Genomic DNA, 13,947 nt, shown 5'->3' with positions numbered 1-13,947 from the left:
AAATCATGACTTCAGTCAGATAATAACTGATGTTTGTAAACATAGACTCTGTTTTGACTGATGAATGAAACTCTAGTACGAAGACACTCTGGTGATCCCTGTCTTTAACACCATCAATCATAAGAGAACTTTTTTTGCCAACAACTGTTAAACTTTGGAACAGTCTTCCGAGGGAGATCGCTAAGATCGGGGACAGCCAGAGATAATTCTTTCCTCAGTGCAAAACTCTGACAGTAGTAGTAGTAGTAGTAAGCCTTTATTTAAACTCGAAAGCTTGTTCGGTTACAAATGACCGCTTTTCAACAAGGTCGAGGGTGAGGGCGGGGTCACGGATTACAAATCAAACCAAAATATAATACAAAATCAAAACAAAGTGCAAATCAAAATATAATACAAAAATAAATAGTAAATCATCAGTCCGTTATCAGTCCAAGTTCCTTATCATACTTCTAAATGTTCCCAATGACAGCGTTCTGTGTAGGCAGTCCGGCTGCTAATGCTGAGTGAGAGCTGACATAGATTTTAAAAATTGGTCTTTTTGACTGAATGACCCCCTTCACTTTGCCATTGCGATGCCTCGGAGCTGCCGACATGCTCCAGAAAAGGATCCAACCCATGACGGGGTCATTGAACCGTGACGTCACAGAACGCCTCTCAACTTGAGCTAGCCAGGTGTTGCCACGTCTCACCTGTACAAGCTCACCTGTACACGACTTCTGTCACCTGAACAATTCTCAAACCTGTGGATCTGATATTTGCTCGGAAATACGGCCCAATCGAGATTTGTCAAACGAACTTCTATTAAGCACTATAAAGTCTATAGTAGCCTGGAATTGCAGTCGACATGGAGGGCATCATGACTGTACCTTACATGTTGGTCGCAGTGCTGCTCTTGACTACTTCGGCGGTGGCTAATCGCAAGGCTGTTATTAGCAAGGAGGTGGGCACATGTGTATCTACTATCGGAAAAACATATCAAAAGTATAGACAAATGTCATGTGAACTGTGTCCAGGCTAGGTACTAAGTCAATACAGGCTTTTCATAGACGATATGTTATTACTAGTATATATTTTGAGTACATGGCGATCATGTTGGCGTGTTTATCAGACCTGTACTGTAATCCAACATAGTACGATTGACGGCATCTAAAAATACATTATATGATACTAACTAAGAATGACGATATAAGTAACGGCATGGTAATAATATAGTACATGTATATTCTGACATGACGTCAACATAAGAGGGTTATAGCATTTTGGCTTCGATTTGTTGAAGTCATGGACTAAAATGAAATCTTAAAACAAAGCACAAAAAGTCACACTTAAAAGGAATGTCTGTTTTATAAGTCATAAAACAACATTTAGTACGTTACAGTAAGTGTGTCTTATGGGAGTAAAGGGGGAGGGGGGCTAAAGTATTTAGTGCAAGGACGTCATGTCAACTCACCAGACCGGTACGTAATAACCTGTGATTATCTACGGGTCAGTGCGCTAATAACACCCGCTTGGGGGTACAACACTCACAAACACACACTTCTGCGTATAAAACGCTGCTAAAACGCACAGAAAAATTCAAAATGACTACTGGGTAAACACTGGTTTCCTGAATTCGTTCATTCGTTCGTTTATTCATCATCATCATCATCATCAAAATGGTTTATTGCTAAAATCAAGAACATTGCAGCATAAAGCTGAAGTACGTTCAAAGATGTACATCCTGTTTAAAAAACATTAACGACTGCACAATCTTGGAGTCAAGATGTGGTAATAGTTGATCGTTTATTACCTTCACCAAGAAGGTTATGTTTTCTATAGCGTTTGTACGTGTGCTTGTGTGTGGCTTAGCACGATAACTCAAGAAGCTTTAGGTTCGTTGTCATGAAACTTTGTAGGAGGGTAGGTCTTCAAAAGACATAGAAATAGTTAGAGTTTGGTCCCCCTGGCGGCTTTCCTAGGAACTGCAGCATAACATTCATTCGGCATTCTGTCCGTCACATACAGCCAGAGAGAGGGTCATGGTCACTTTTGTTGTCGTTGTTGTTGCCACATGGGTCCGTACTGGCGCCGGATGGAAAGAAGGCAAGACGCTTTGTGTTTTATGAAATAAAGACTAAGCTTTAACTTCCAACATGAACTACAATGAACTGGGACTTACCCAAAATTGTCTTTGTGTTTTGTTTATTTGTTTGTATAATGACACTACCAACAACTCCATCAGACCTGGACAAACACACGATGTGTTTGTTTGTTTTGTTTATTGACGTTATTTTATTTTCGGGCTGGTCTGGCGCGGCTAGACGCGGAAATGACGGGTTGGTGACGCGGGACGATTGTTTGTTTATTTATTTGTTTGTTTGTTTGTTTACTGACGCTGTTTGCTGACCGGCAGGTTTGGACGCGTCTAGACGCGGACGGAGACGGGTTGGTGACGCGGGAAGAGCTGACGAGTTTCACAGTCGGAGAACGAACCAGGGACATGCGGGTGGACATGGAGAAACAGGTGGGGACGTAGGGAGGGGTTTTCTACCGTCAAGGTTCGGGGATAGATAAACAACATTTTGAAAACTAACAACTTGACAGAACGTGTGTGTTTTGTGTCCGCATTAAAAATAAAATCGTGAACATATATGTACTGTGATAAGTGTGTCTTTGTGTATGTGTGTGTGTTCAACAAATTTCTTTTTGGAAATTCATCAAAATTTCTTTCGTTTGTATTGAAAGTCATTCGCAAGAAATTTCATCGTCACAGTTACAGATATCAGTAGTGAAAAAGAACCTTGACACAAACAACTAAAAAAAAAAGGACAGACCTGCCCAATCCGATCGCGAGAGGTGGCCAGTAACATTATTTTGCCCCTCTATCTTCCCTCCTAGTGGAAGAGCCACGGCCTGTCTGCGGATGAGAAGCTGACGTTTGAGCGGTACGCCAAGAAGGTTTACCCCGACGGTGAGTGGAACATTATCGTAGTCAGTTGCGGGAGGCATGCACTGCGTTATTAGCCTGGAATGACGTCTTGTTAAATTTGGTCCGCTCGTAACGTCGCTACTCCACCAACATGGGAAGTAACGACGTTGGAAGCTGACCAAAGCTAATAAGACGTCATTCCCTAATCTCCAAGCAGATCCCAGGGTGGACAGTAGACAGTATCAAATTGTCCAGGCAGTATCCATTCACCTGAGAGGGTCCATGTGGGTCCCTTGGGTGGACTGCCTGGACAATTTGATAGTGCACTTTGTTACTCTAGAATTTGCTTGGAGATTAATTTTTCCAGACTACTACGTTATATATATATTATATATATATATTATATATAAAGTAAGGTACAAAGAACATTGCCGACCTAGTGCCAACGGCTACTCCTCAGCTATTTTCCACCACCTACAACACAACCAGGGTCACTCTTTCAAACTCGAGTCCACGGATGTCTTAGACCGCAAAACACGCTGGTGGGAACGGGGGGTTAAAGAGGCAATATATGAAAGAATGTACAACCCCACCCTGAACAGGGAAGGGGGGCTACGGGTCGATCTTTCCGGCACTTGGGATTTGGCACTCCCAGCCCCGAGGACAGACAACACTTAAGCTCCTGTTGTGTATAACAGGAGCTTTCAGACTAATTTGCATCATCTTGTCTTGACTTGTCTGACTTTTGTTCCTTTTTCGACTTCCAAAAATTTGTCTTCACTTTATTTGCATATCAATCAACAGGTTGTGTATATAAACCTGCTTTCCCCTCTGGTCTCTCAGTCACTGACGAAAGCTAGTGGATACTAGCTGAAACGTCTGACGTTTTCAAAATCATATCCAGTTGCTTGAGTAACTGTTTTTTGGCATATCGTATTACCTGGATGTCTAACCTTCATCGACGTACTACGTTATATCATGTGCAAATGTTGTGCAATTAAGTCCTCATCAATACTGCCCTCCCCTGAGGCCGGGTTAGCGCACTCACTCTTCTCTCTTCTTGAAACACATACAAACATACCTGCATAATCTATCTACTATGTGTCCATTTCTGCATGTCTGTCCTCCCCAGAGTTCTCCCACGCCCACTCCCCCCGCAGGAAGCAGCAGGAGCAGAGGCGCTTCCACCTCTGTGACGTCAACCAAGATGGCGGCCTGGACAAGGACGAGTTCATGACCTTTCTGTGGGCGGAGGAGTTTCCACGCATGCACGACATCGTCATACTGGTAACCTGATACTTTATCTCACACCGCGCATGCACAACATTGTCGTACTGGTAACCTTGAAGTTTGTATAAACTTATCAGTTTGTAAAAGCTTAAAACGTTTTTTAGGTTCAAACACAAACCCACCTTCAGCTTGATAATAGAGAACAGGCATCTCACAGTCAACTCTTCTTGAGTGTTAATATATGAGAACATGAAAACAATCAAATTGACATCAGGGGTCCAGTTCATCCTGATTTTCTGTCTCCTCTAGGAAACGATGGAAGACATGGACAAGGATGGAGACGGGGTCCTCAGCTACCTGGAGTTTACAGGTGAGTTTAGAATGAATGAATGAATGAATGAATGAATGAATGAATGAATGAATGAATGAATGAATGAATGAATGAATGAATGAATGAATGAATGAATGAATGAATGAATGAATGAATGAATGAATGAATGAATGAATGAATGAATGAATGAATGAATGAATGAATCAATGAATGAATGAATGGTTGAATGAATGAATGAATGAATGAATGAATGAATGAATGAATATTCCTGTTTTCCCCAGATGACGAGGAGGGAATGGAGGACGGCCCGGAGGCTAAGAAGACGTTTCATGGGTCGTTTAGGTGCCTAAAAATGTTCACCAGATTATGTATGATGTACAAAATGACCAATAAACTGGTGGACATACCAACTACTAGCCAAGCTAGACAGACTGATTAACAATTTGAAACCATTCGTTCTCGTTTTCCCCCAGATGATGAGGAGGGAATGGAGGACGGTCCGGAGGCTAAGAAAACGTTCCATGAGTATGATGCTGACGCTGACGGGGAGCTGAGCCGGGCCGAGGTGAAGCTCTGGGTTCTCGGAGCCACGTTTGACGCCGGGAAGGATGACGAGGACAGCGTCAACATCGTGTTAACCAAGCTCGACACAGACAGGGTAAGGGATGCTGCTTTACACGTTTGGTGTTTATTTTTGACTCCATTTAATAAACTTGCAACAGTACAGTACTCGTATACAACATACAATGTACGTGGGACATGGGCAGCTGTTGCTGGTCGTGTGTCTCATACATAGAATATTACAAGAAATGTAAACTATAATTAGATTTGATACCCACAAGTTCTCTTTACTTAGTGTCTTGCTCTGATAACTGCTCCTTTTTTTAACCTCAGCATAAAGGGGTCAGGATTACACAAAATAGGGTCCGCGACTGGCGGCAGGATCGGGTCTACTGTTAGGGTTTTATGTATCCAAAGCCAATTATTCTTCCAATTTTTCTAAATTTTACTACTTTCAAACCAGCGTTTTGTGAGTAGTCTGATTGAGACTAGTTATTGTTCCACGGCGTAAGTTTTTGTCTTTAAACTTTTACAAGCACAAGTTCAAACCTCCCGCCCCAACTAAATACCAGAATGTATACCAGTCTGCATAACTAATTCTACCAAAGGAGATGAAATCTAAAGCTTCATGACTTTAAAACCGACTATAGGCGAATTTTTTTCACGGAACAAACTTTTGTCTTCTTTCAGGACGGGAAGCTGAGCTGGTCTGAGATCGAGGCTGACCCGGAAGTGATTGAGGAACAGCTGATGTATGAAGAAGACAACGAGACGCTCCATGACGAGTTTTGAGAGGAATTTGATTAAACTTCATAATATATTACAAAAATGTCAACAGAATATCAATTACTTTATCATTGAACATTAACTTCTTTCTAATGTTTTTGAAGCACCATTTTTAGAAACATTTTCAGATTCGTTAAAATAATGAATCAAGAAATCTTCGTTGTTCTCGTATCAGCTGTTTTATGTGTAAGACAGTTTACTGTCATTATGTTCATTAGTTATATATTGATGTGTACCGTGACAATTTTCCAATAGAGCTACATGCTACGACTGTTTGAGATATTCATGATAAACGCCAACTAAGGATGCCAAGTTTTTTTATTGTTAAATTGAATTAAATAAATAAATTTCTTGGTTGTGTAACGAGAATCTCTTTATTCAATAATTGGCCCTTCTTTCTTTCTCCCTAAAGCGAGTGAGTGAGTGAGTGAGTGAGTGAGTGAGTGAGTGAGTGAGTGAGAGAGTGATTGGGTGAGTGAGTGAGTGAGAGAGTGGGTGAGTGAGTGAGTGAGTGAGTGAGAGAGTGATTGGGTGAGTGAGTGAGTGAGTGAGTGAGAGAGTGATTGGGTGAGTGAGTGAGTGAGTGAGTGAGTGAGTGAGTGAGTGAGTGTGTGAGTGAGTGAGAGAGTGATTGGGTGAGTGAGTGAGTGAGATAGAGAGAGTGAGTGAGTGAGAGAGAGAGAGAGAGAGTGAGTGAGAGAGAGAGAGTGAGTGAGTGAGTGAGTGAGTGAGTTAGTGATACACTGTCATCATCACCTTTCTTTAGTGTCATATCCCGACTGAGAGGGTAAAATGTGCATATTTTCTTTTCTACTTTTTTCTGATTGGAGACTATGACGCTTTCAGACTATGAAAAGGCCCGTTTTCGTACAGTTAGATACAGAAAATTGTATGCTAAAACAGCACTTACTTACTTGTGGCCTGCGTCAAAGTATGCGTCAAAGTATACGCTAAAAGTATGTTATTTCAAGTACATCAATTGTAGTGGCGGAAATGCAGGAATGAACTTTTTAAAAACTTTTTTATTCTTTCTTTCAAAGTTACACACTCAACTTCACATAAAACATCGTGTGTCCATACCATGAAAAAAGCCTGCCCCCTCCAGACCAAATGGACGGTTCCAGTTCCAGAAAGCGAACAAGCAAGATGGCGGACAGCAGGCGACAATTTCTGCAGACGACACTTTTCTTGTAGTTTTTAGGAAATATGGGATCTTCCCAAAGATTGTGAATAGCTCAAATTGGACAGTTACTATAAGCTGCAGGTTTTATGACTGAATTTTCGGTTTAAAATTCGGATATTTTATCAAGTACATGCTCCTCACTCCTCACTGAGCCGAGTTCGGATTTCCCGCCACAAGTTCGCAGCTGCAGACGACCAAGTTGACTGAGTTTCTCACCGCGCCAAATCTGGTAAGCAAAAAACTATTCGGTTTATTTATCAGACCATGTTGCTGTGCTTGGGTTAATCATTCCATACTAGAAATTTAACGTAGTCTACATACACTATACATGTAACATTCCTTTTCTTTTTTTGTGTTTCAGTAATTTTGTGTGGAAGGAGGGAGGGGGGCGACAGAGGAAACGTTTGCAAGTGACGTTTTTCCCGAGATTTAGTTTAGCAAAAAAATCAGTCCTAGTTTGTTTTGGAACTGATTATGTCTTGGAACTCAAACTGAAATCAAAAGAAGGCGGTTTTACAAATTACAATGTAATTAGGTACAAAATTATCAAAACGTCAACAACGTATTCCCATCTTGTCTTCTTTAATGTGTGTACATCTTGTGTTTGTTCAAGTGTGTGTGTGTGTGTGTGTGTGTGTGTGTGTGCAAGTGCAAAGTGTGTGTATGAGTGTGTTTGTGCATCATCTATGTGTGTATGTGTGTGTATACATGCTAGTATGTGTGTGTGCATGTGTGTGTTTGTGTGTGTCATCTATCATTTTCTATGTAAACTTGTTTGTGAGTGGGGTACATCTTCAATGTGAATCACATTTGCACTATAAAATGTTTTTCAAGTTACTTTATTTCATGTTTTGATGTAACAGTCGATTAACACATCTCTTCCTCTTATTGTCTCTAATCTTCTTTCCATACCCATCTGCCCTGTACAGTCCCAGCATGCTCCCTGGAGAGACCCACAATCCCCTGCAGGAGGCAGCTGAGGCCGATGCCCCGCCTTGCCGATGCCAGAAGACAAGACGTAGAAGTTCCCGTCTCATCTTTAAGGAGCGATCCCTGAGCAACTCTCGAGCCATTCAAGACGGACCCTTGGGGTTCTTCCAGATCCTTCCAGTGGAGATGGTCTACAACATACTGTATGAGCTGGCAAGTAAGTTACAACTGTCTTATCTTGAAAGTTCATCTGTGTTGGTAGAAGTCATTATGAAGCAAGTCTAAACTGTAATTTCCAACTCAACAAAATGGACTCACCCAAATTTTCAACTGTACAACTCCAGTCGCGTGTGCTATCTGCGTGACGTCACGGAAGCGGTGGATTGCTTATTCGTTGACTTTTAGACTGGAGTTGTACAGTCAAAACTTTGGGTGAGTCCGTTTTCAGATGTGTTGGAAATTACAGTTCAAACTTGCTTCATAAGTTTCAACTGCCTTCTTGTATGTACTTTCTGTACTATGTACAGTATAAATTATAATTGTGGATGGTTTGATGGTTAGTTTTTTAGTTGATATTTGATTTAAAGATTTGAGATCCAGGACTTAGACGTAGAAAATGTGCAGAATCAGATGGTGAACATGGAAATAAAGTGTGCACTATTACTAGTATTGTTCACACAGATCACTAGTGTGGCCTTTTTAGCACTTGAGCTTTCACATGCACTTTATTCTCATTTTATGTCACATTAATGTGTGTTATTTATGCATTAATGACAAAAAATGCACCTTATTCTTGTTCTATAATACATAAATGTGAACAAAGCACTTTGTTAACATTCTTGCTATTTTATTATAATACATTGGTGGAAAAATCATCATTAATCTGCAATACATTTATCAACTTTTTCTTTCTTTTTATTTTCACCCTTTCCAGTAGTGGACCTGTCCGTCCTCACCATTGTGTCCAAGGCAGTGCGAGGGTTGGTGGAATGTTTCATGGACAGCAAACGGGGGGAGGACAGACTGCTGCTGAGGGTATCTCTCCACAAGCCGGCATCACAGGACCATGCAGGACTCATGCAGCACTTCCGCAGGCTAGGTCAGCTCTGTTTTTTCCTCTTCTTCTTTATTACCTCCAAGAAAAATGAAGGTATTGTTTTTGGCATCTGTCTGTGTGTCTGTTTGTTTGTTTGTGTTTCCGCACATTTGTAGTCAGCATAACTTTGGAACACCTTAATGGATTGTGATATTCATTATATTCGGTGTGTAGATAGGTTGTAGGAAGACAAAGGTCAAGATCAAATATGGGCCTGCAGGTGGCTGACCTAGGTGCTGCAACAGAGCTTCCTTTTTTTCCTCAAAATAGCAGAAACACTTTTTTTACAAAGTTTTTAAAACAAGGAGTACTGTTTGACCAATAAACCATTTGTTATTATTTTGTCAGGTGTCCTACAGAAGAGAGCCACCTGCCTCTACACCACACGAGACAGGCTCAGAATCATCGAGCAGTTCATACAAAAGGTTTTTAGCTTTCCAGTTAATATTTCCTATAACTACGGACTATCAAAATGGTTTCTGTATCAGAATAGGTTGTTTTTATTCTACGATAAAAGCTTAGGCAGTTCCCTTTATGCAATGTAAAACAATCTATAACATACTCTATGACTTAAAACATAATTCTGAGAATTTAACGTCGCAAGTAATTGGAGGTTAAAATTTTGCATAATTTGTAATCACTACCACACTCCTCATGCAGGCCATCTTTAAAGTTTTTGAAATGTATATAACTAATTCAGATGTAGACTTTCATGTTCATATGATTGTATAATTTGAGCAGTACATAGTCCATCTATCTGTATCTGTATAGCCGGTATAACCGCCTTTCGGCGTAACACACCAGCTTCGCAGGCGCGCGGCGCGGCGGCAGCTAGCTATATTACACTGATCGACTTCTTACACCTAACCCTCCAACTCTAGACTTTGTTTCAAGCTATCTATTGACAATGCCCCTACTGTACTTGGTGACAGTGAGTTCTACTCTGCAATACTTCTTGGAAAGAATGTATTCTTGAACACCTCAATCCTTGGTTGATCATAAACTCTGGTACTGTCTATGATGACAATGAGTCTCTATCCTACTGCCGCCCCAGATGGACCTAATGTCGTGCTTCGGCTGCTCCAACCAGTGCCTGGCTCTGACCTGCTATGGGCGGTTTCTGCACACGGTCATCGCTGGCTGGGACGAGATGGAATGTCTGCGGGTGTACGTCCTGGTAAACACCCACGTACAGAGGAGACTCAACCAGGTCCTACACTCCACACATGGTAAGCGTAAAACTCTTGTGAACACTCTGTTGTGATGATGACACTAGTAAGCTGTCCACCACGTCGGCAAGAAACCCCATTTTTACAGTTTTCTTTTCTTTTTGGTCACGTGTCGCATCAGAATTTTGCCTGTTGCGGACAACATCTTTTCCGACATGACATTTGAAAACTACAGACGGAGTGTTAACCTTATATGCTCGAATATGACCTTATATGAGACGTTCTGCCAAAGTGCTACTAGTATGCACATTTATACATTACAGGTTACACGCATGTACAGTACGTTCTGCTGACATACTTCCTACAATGGCTATTCCCTTCTATTCTATATGTGCAGGTTGCCATGGTGATGAGAGTTCTGCTGGACCAGTGTGAACACTCCTTACTGTTCTACCTGTGCAGGTTGCCATGGTGATGAGAGTTTGTTCTACATGAGCAGGTTGCCATGGTGATGAGAGTTTGTTCTACCTGTGCAGGTTGCCATGGTGATGAGAGTTTTTTCTACATTGTGCAGGTTGCCATGGTGATGAGAGTTTGTTCTACATGTGCAGGTTGCCATGGTGATGAGAGTTTGTTCTACCTGTGCAGGTTGCCATGGTGATGAGAGTTTGTTCTACATTGTGCAGGTTGCCATGGTGATGAGAGTTTGTTCTACCTGTGCAAGATGCCATGGTGATGAGAGTCTGTTCTACCTGTGCAGGTTACCATGGTGATGAGAGTTTGTTCTACCTGTGCAGGTTGCCATGGTGATGATGAGCTGTACCTGCGGCTGTTCTACAGAAGAGTTCTGCTGGACCAGTGTGAACACCAGCTGGTTACCATGGTGATGAGAGTTTGTTCTACCTGTGCAGGTTGCCATGGTGATGATGAGCTGTATCTGAGGCTGTTCTACAGAAGAGTTCTGCTGGACCAGTGCGAACATCAGCTGGAGCGAGCCTTCTGGCTCAGCAGGATGCTCAAGCCCCTTCCCATGGTGCACCAGGCACGGCTGCTGTTCATCATGTATGGACCTGTCTGTTTTTATGAGGGTGAGACAAATTTTAAGTACTGTGATATTTATCTTCAAGGTTCAGAAGATCTTTATAAGAACTGTAATCTAAGACAGAAGAAGAAATCCAAGTGTTGACGTGAACTTGACGTGGTGGAGATTAAAAAAAATAAAAGTTGAACATCAATTGGATCCGTCGAAGTTGCACAGTGATATTGGCCTAAAATGTTTGCAGTCTCATCGAAAAATTTGTTTTTGTGCTGTGTAAGGCCAGCTTAAGGCCTGGCTCTTTTGTGGGAAAAACCTAAAGTTCTTTTTAAAAACCCTTTCCTCTGGTTAACAGACAGTGCTGTGTGGATGGAGATGGGAGATGCGGAGAGTAACACCCCCGCCTCCACAGTGGTACTGGCCGAGCTGGGCTCCGCCATCAAGACGCTCCACAACTACGGACGGGAGTGGACCGAGGATGACATCATCGGGGTCATCGAGGAGGTCACAGGTAGGTCACGGCGGTCAAAGTTCACAGGTCAAGTCTTGTAAGATTCGGAGTAGATCCAAGGATGACAAAATTCCTTGATACCTTGATACCTTGATACCGTCTTCGGGATGAGAGGTAATCCTGTGGTGATCCCGATCTCGACTTCACTCAGTGTTATACTTTATGCTCTCCCAGTATTTGTCTAGGTTTGTCTTGAACTCATTTACTGACTCTGAGTCAATTACGGCCTGTGGTAGACTGTTCCAATCCCTAACGACCCGGACGCTAAATGACTGTTGGGCCATCAATGTGAATGGTTGGTCAGGGGTCATTTTTTTTTCTCTCTCTCTCTCTATCCGGTTTATTGTCTTTTTTTCCCCGTAACAAGGGATAGACGCTCTTGCATACTGATGCTGGGGATTGATGTCGGCTTGCCATTTGCCTCTGTCTGTTCTGTGGTCCTTGTGCACAGCCTCTGTGGGTTAGAGTCTCAACAACTTCACCAGCCAGTCACGCAGTGTCCCAACATACAATCCATGAAGACTGTTTGTTTATATATGTTTCCTTTATACACTGTAGCATGCTTAGTGCACAACAAAGTAATGAAAATAACTGTGTTTTGATATATGGTAGGCTTTAAGATGCACAAAAAAGTATTCAGTTTAGAAGCCATGGTGCAGTTTTAACAAGGATCACAAGGTGGCATTGTTGCCTTGTGTAGTTGTGTAGTGGTCAGACATGCCATCACTGTCCAAGATTTATTTTCCCATCAAGTGACAAGATCCCCAGAAAGCAAAATAGTAGTATTGAAATTTCAGTCTTGAAGAGCTTGTATTTTGTGCCTTGTGTTGACAAGCAGAATTCAGCAATGAGTTCAAATGAGATACACATGATAGAACATGGAACGGGTATAGCACTTTTGCGTCGATGAAGGTTAGACATCCAGGTAATACGATATGCCAAAAAACAGTTACTCAAGCAACTGGATATGATTTTGAAAACGTCAGACGTTTCAGCTAGTATCCACTAGCTTTCGTCAGTGACTGAGAGACCAGAGGGGAAAGCAGGTTTATATACACAACCTGTTGATTGATATGCAAATAAAGTGAAGACAAATTTTTGGAAGGACAGACAACACTTAAGCTCCTGTCCTGTATAACAGGAGCTTTCAGACTAATTTGCATCATCTTGTCTTGACTTGTCTGACTTTTGTTCCTTTTTCGACTTCCAAAAATTTGTCTTCACTTTATTTGCATATCAATCAACAGGTTGTGTATATAAACCTGCTTTCCCCTCTGGTCTCTCAGTCACTGACGAAAGCTAGTGGATACTAGCTGAAACGTCTGACGTTTTCAAAATCATATCCAGTTGCTTGAGTAACTGTTTTTTGGCAGATACACATGTAGTCCAACATTACACATTTATTGGGTTTGTAACAACAGACAAAGAGTGATCAAATACATGATCCCTTCCCTGTTGCCATGGCACTGCATTTTGCAGACTGAGAAACTTTTAATATTGCAGAAGAAGATTTAAGAAATGAGGCTAAGATGTTCAATTGTGTTGGTATAGTATTGTCTAAGTATGAGCTTTGTGTTTACTTACTGACTTTATGATATACTGATGATTATGTAATACTATGTATTCTTTCAAATTGCATGTAAAATGTTTGCCAACATGTGATTTGCAGAAAGTATTTCCAAATTGCAGAACAAAGTTTTGACAATATTTTTCAACATCGCATAACACTGGAAAAAAAAAGTATTTTTACGACTGCACAGCGATCCCAGAGAGTTGGACAGGGGAGAACCTGGCACGTTAACATCCCATCTGTAGTTTCCAAATGTTATGTGTCAAAAATATTATTTGCTACAACCATAATTTTGATGCAACGTTGACCAAAAACCCAACAAAAATCATTATAAAATCAGGGTTTCACGCAGGTACAGTACATTGTGCCAACATGCTGCCCTTACATGACCCTGTCCCTGTTGCCACAGCCATCCCGGAGAGTTGGACGGGGGAGAACCTGGCCCGTCTGCTGACACTGTGTGGGGAGAGCGTCTGTGTCCAACTGCTGGGCAGTAAGGCCATCAACGGGAGACTCGACGAGCTAGCTGAGATCATCGTGCACCTGGCAAAGGTACACAACTCCCTCCTGCTATCTAATCCCCAACCGTCACGCCCCCCACCCAACTCAGGAGGGTCATCTTCATCCCTAACTAAT

At 41.8% G+C, this 13,947-nt stretch overlaps 2 protein-coding genes across 2 annotated transcripts in view; both read left to right on the top strand.

The window, feature by feature from the left end:
* Positions 1-728: 728 nt before the first annotated feature.
* Positions 729-6,124, top strand: LOC109481674 (calumenin-A-like). The gene is made up of 7 exons (XM_019784248.1): positions 729-940; positions 2,393-2,503; positions 2,878-2,950; positions 4,041-4,195; positions 4,448-4,508; positions 4,943-5,127; positions 5,721-6,124. The coding sequence occupies exons 1-7, from the start codon at positions 845-847 to the stop codon at positions 5,820-5,822; spliced, it is 783 nt and encodes a 260-aa protein (XP_019639807.1). The 5' UTR covers positions 729-844; the 3' UTR covers positions 5,823-6,124.
* An 838-nt stretch (positions 6,125-6,962) lies between these two features.
* LOC109481661 (F-box only protein 47-like) overlaps positions 6,963-13,947 on the top strand; it is an 8,901-nt gene continuing 1,916 nt past the window's right edge. The window contains exons 1-8 of the mRNA XM_019784239.1: positions 6,963-6,976; positions 7,929-8,146; positions 8,864-9,028; positions 9,374-9,450; positions 10,080-10,254; positions 11,586-11,741; positions 13,721-13,863; positions 13,922-13,925. Coding sequence (XP_019639798.1) covers positions 6,963-6,976; positions 7,929-8,146; positions 8,864-9,028; positions 9,374-9,450; positions 10,080-10,254; positions 11,586-11,741; positions 13,721-13,863; positions 13,922-13,925 — 952 coding nt within the window. The remainder of the gene's footprint in view (positions 6,977-7,928; positions 8,147-8,863; positions 9,029-9,373; positions 9,451-10,079; positions 10,255-11,585; positions 11,742-13,720; positions 13,864-13,921; positions 13,926-13,947) is intronic.

This window comes from Branchiostoma belcheri, unplaced genomic scaffold (assembly GCF_001625305.1).
Source record: "Branchiostoma belcheri isolate BF01 breed outbred unplaced genomic scaffold, Haploidv18h27 scaffold57, whole genome shotgun sequence".
In the NCBI taxonomy this organism is placed as follows: domain Eukaryota; kingdom Metazoa; phylum Chordata; class Leptocardii; order Amphioxiformes; family Branchiostomatidae; genus Branchiostoma; species Branchiostoma belcheri.
The sequence above is the reverse complement of the archived record's forward strand: the minus strand, read 5'-3'. Positions and strand labels throughout refer to the sequence as shown.

Coding starts and splice junctions, on each gene's coding strand:
- LOC109481674 (XM_019784248.1), top strand. CDS start 845: ATGGAGGGCATCATGACTGTACCTTACATGTTGGTCGCAGTGCTGCTC. Junction 2,951..4,040: donor CAAGAAGGTTTACCCCGACG/GTGAGTGGAACA, acceptor TGTCCTCCCCAG/AGTTCTCCCACGCCCACTCC. Junction 4,509..4,942: donor CAGCTACCTGGAGTTTACAG/GTGAGTTTAGAA, acceptor GTTTTCCCCCAG/ATGATGAGGAGGGAATGGAG.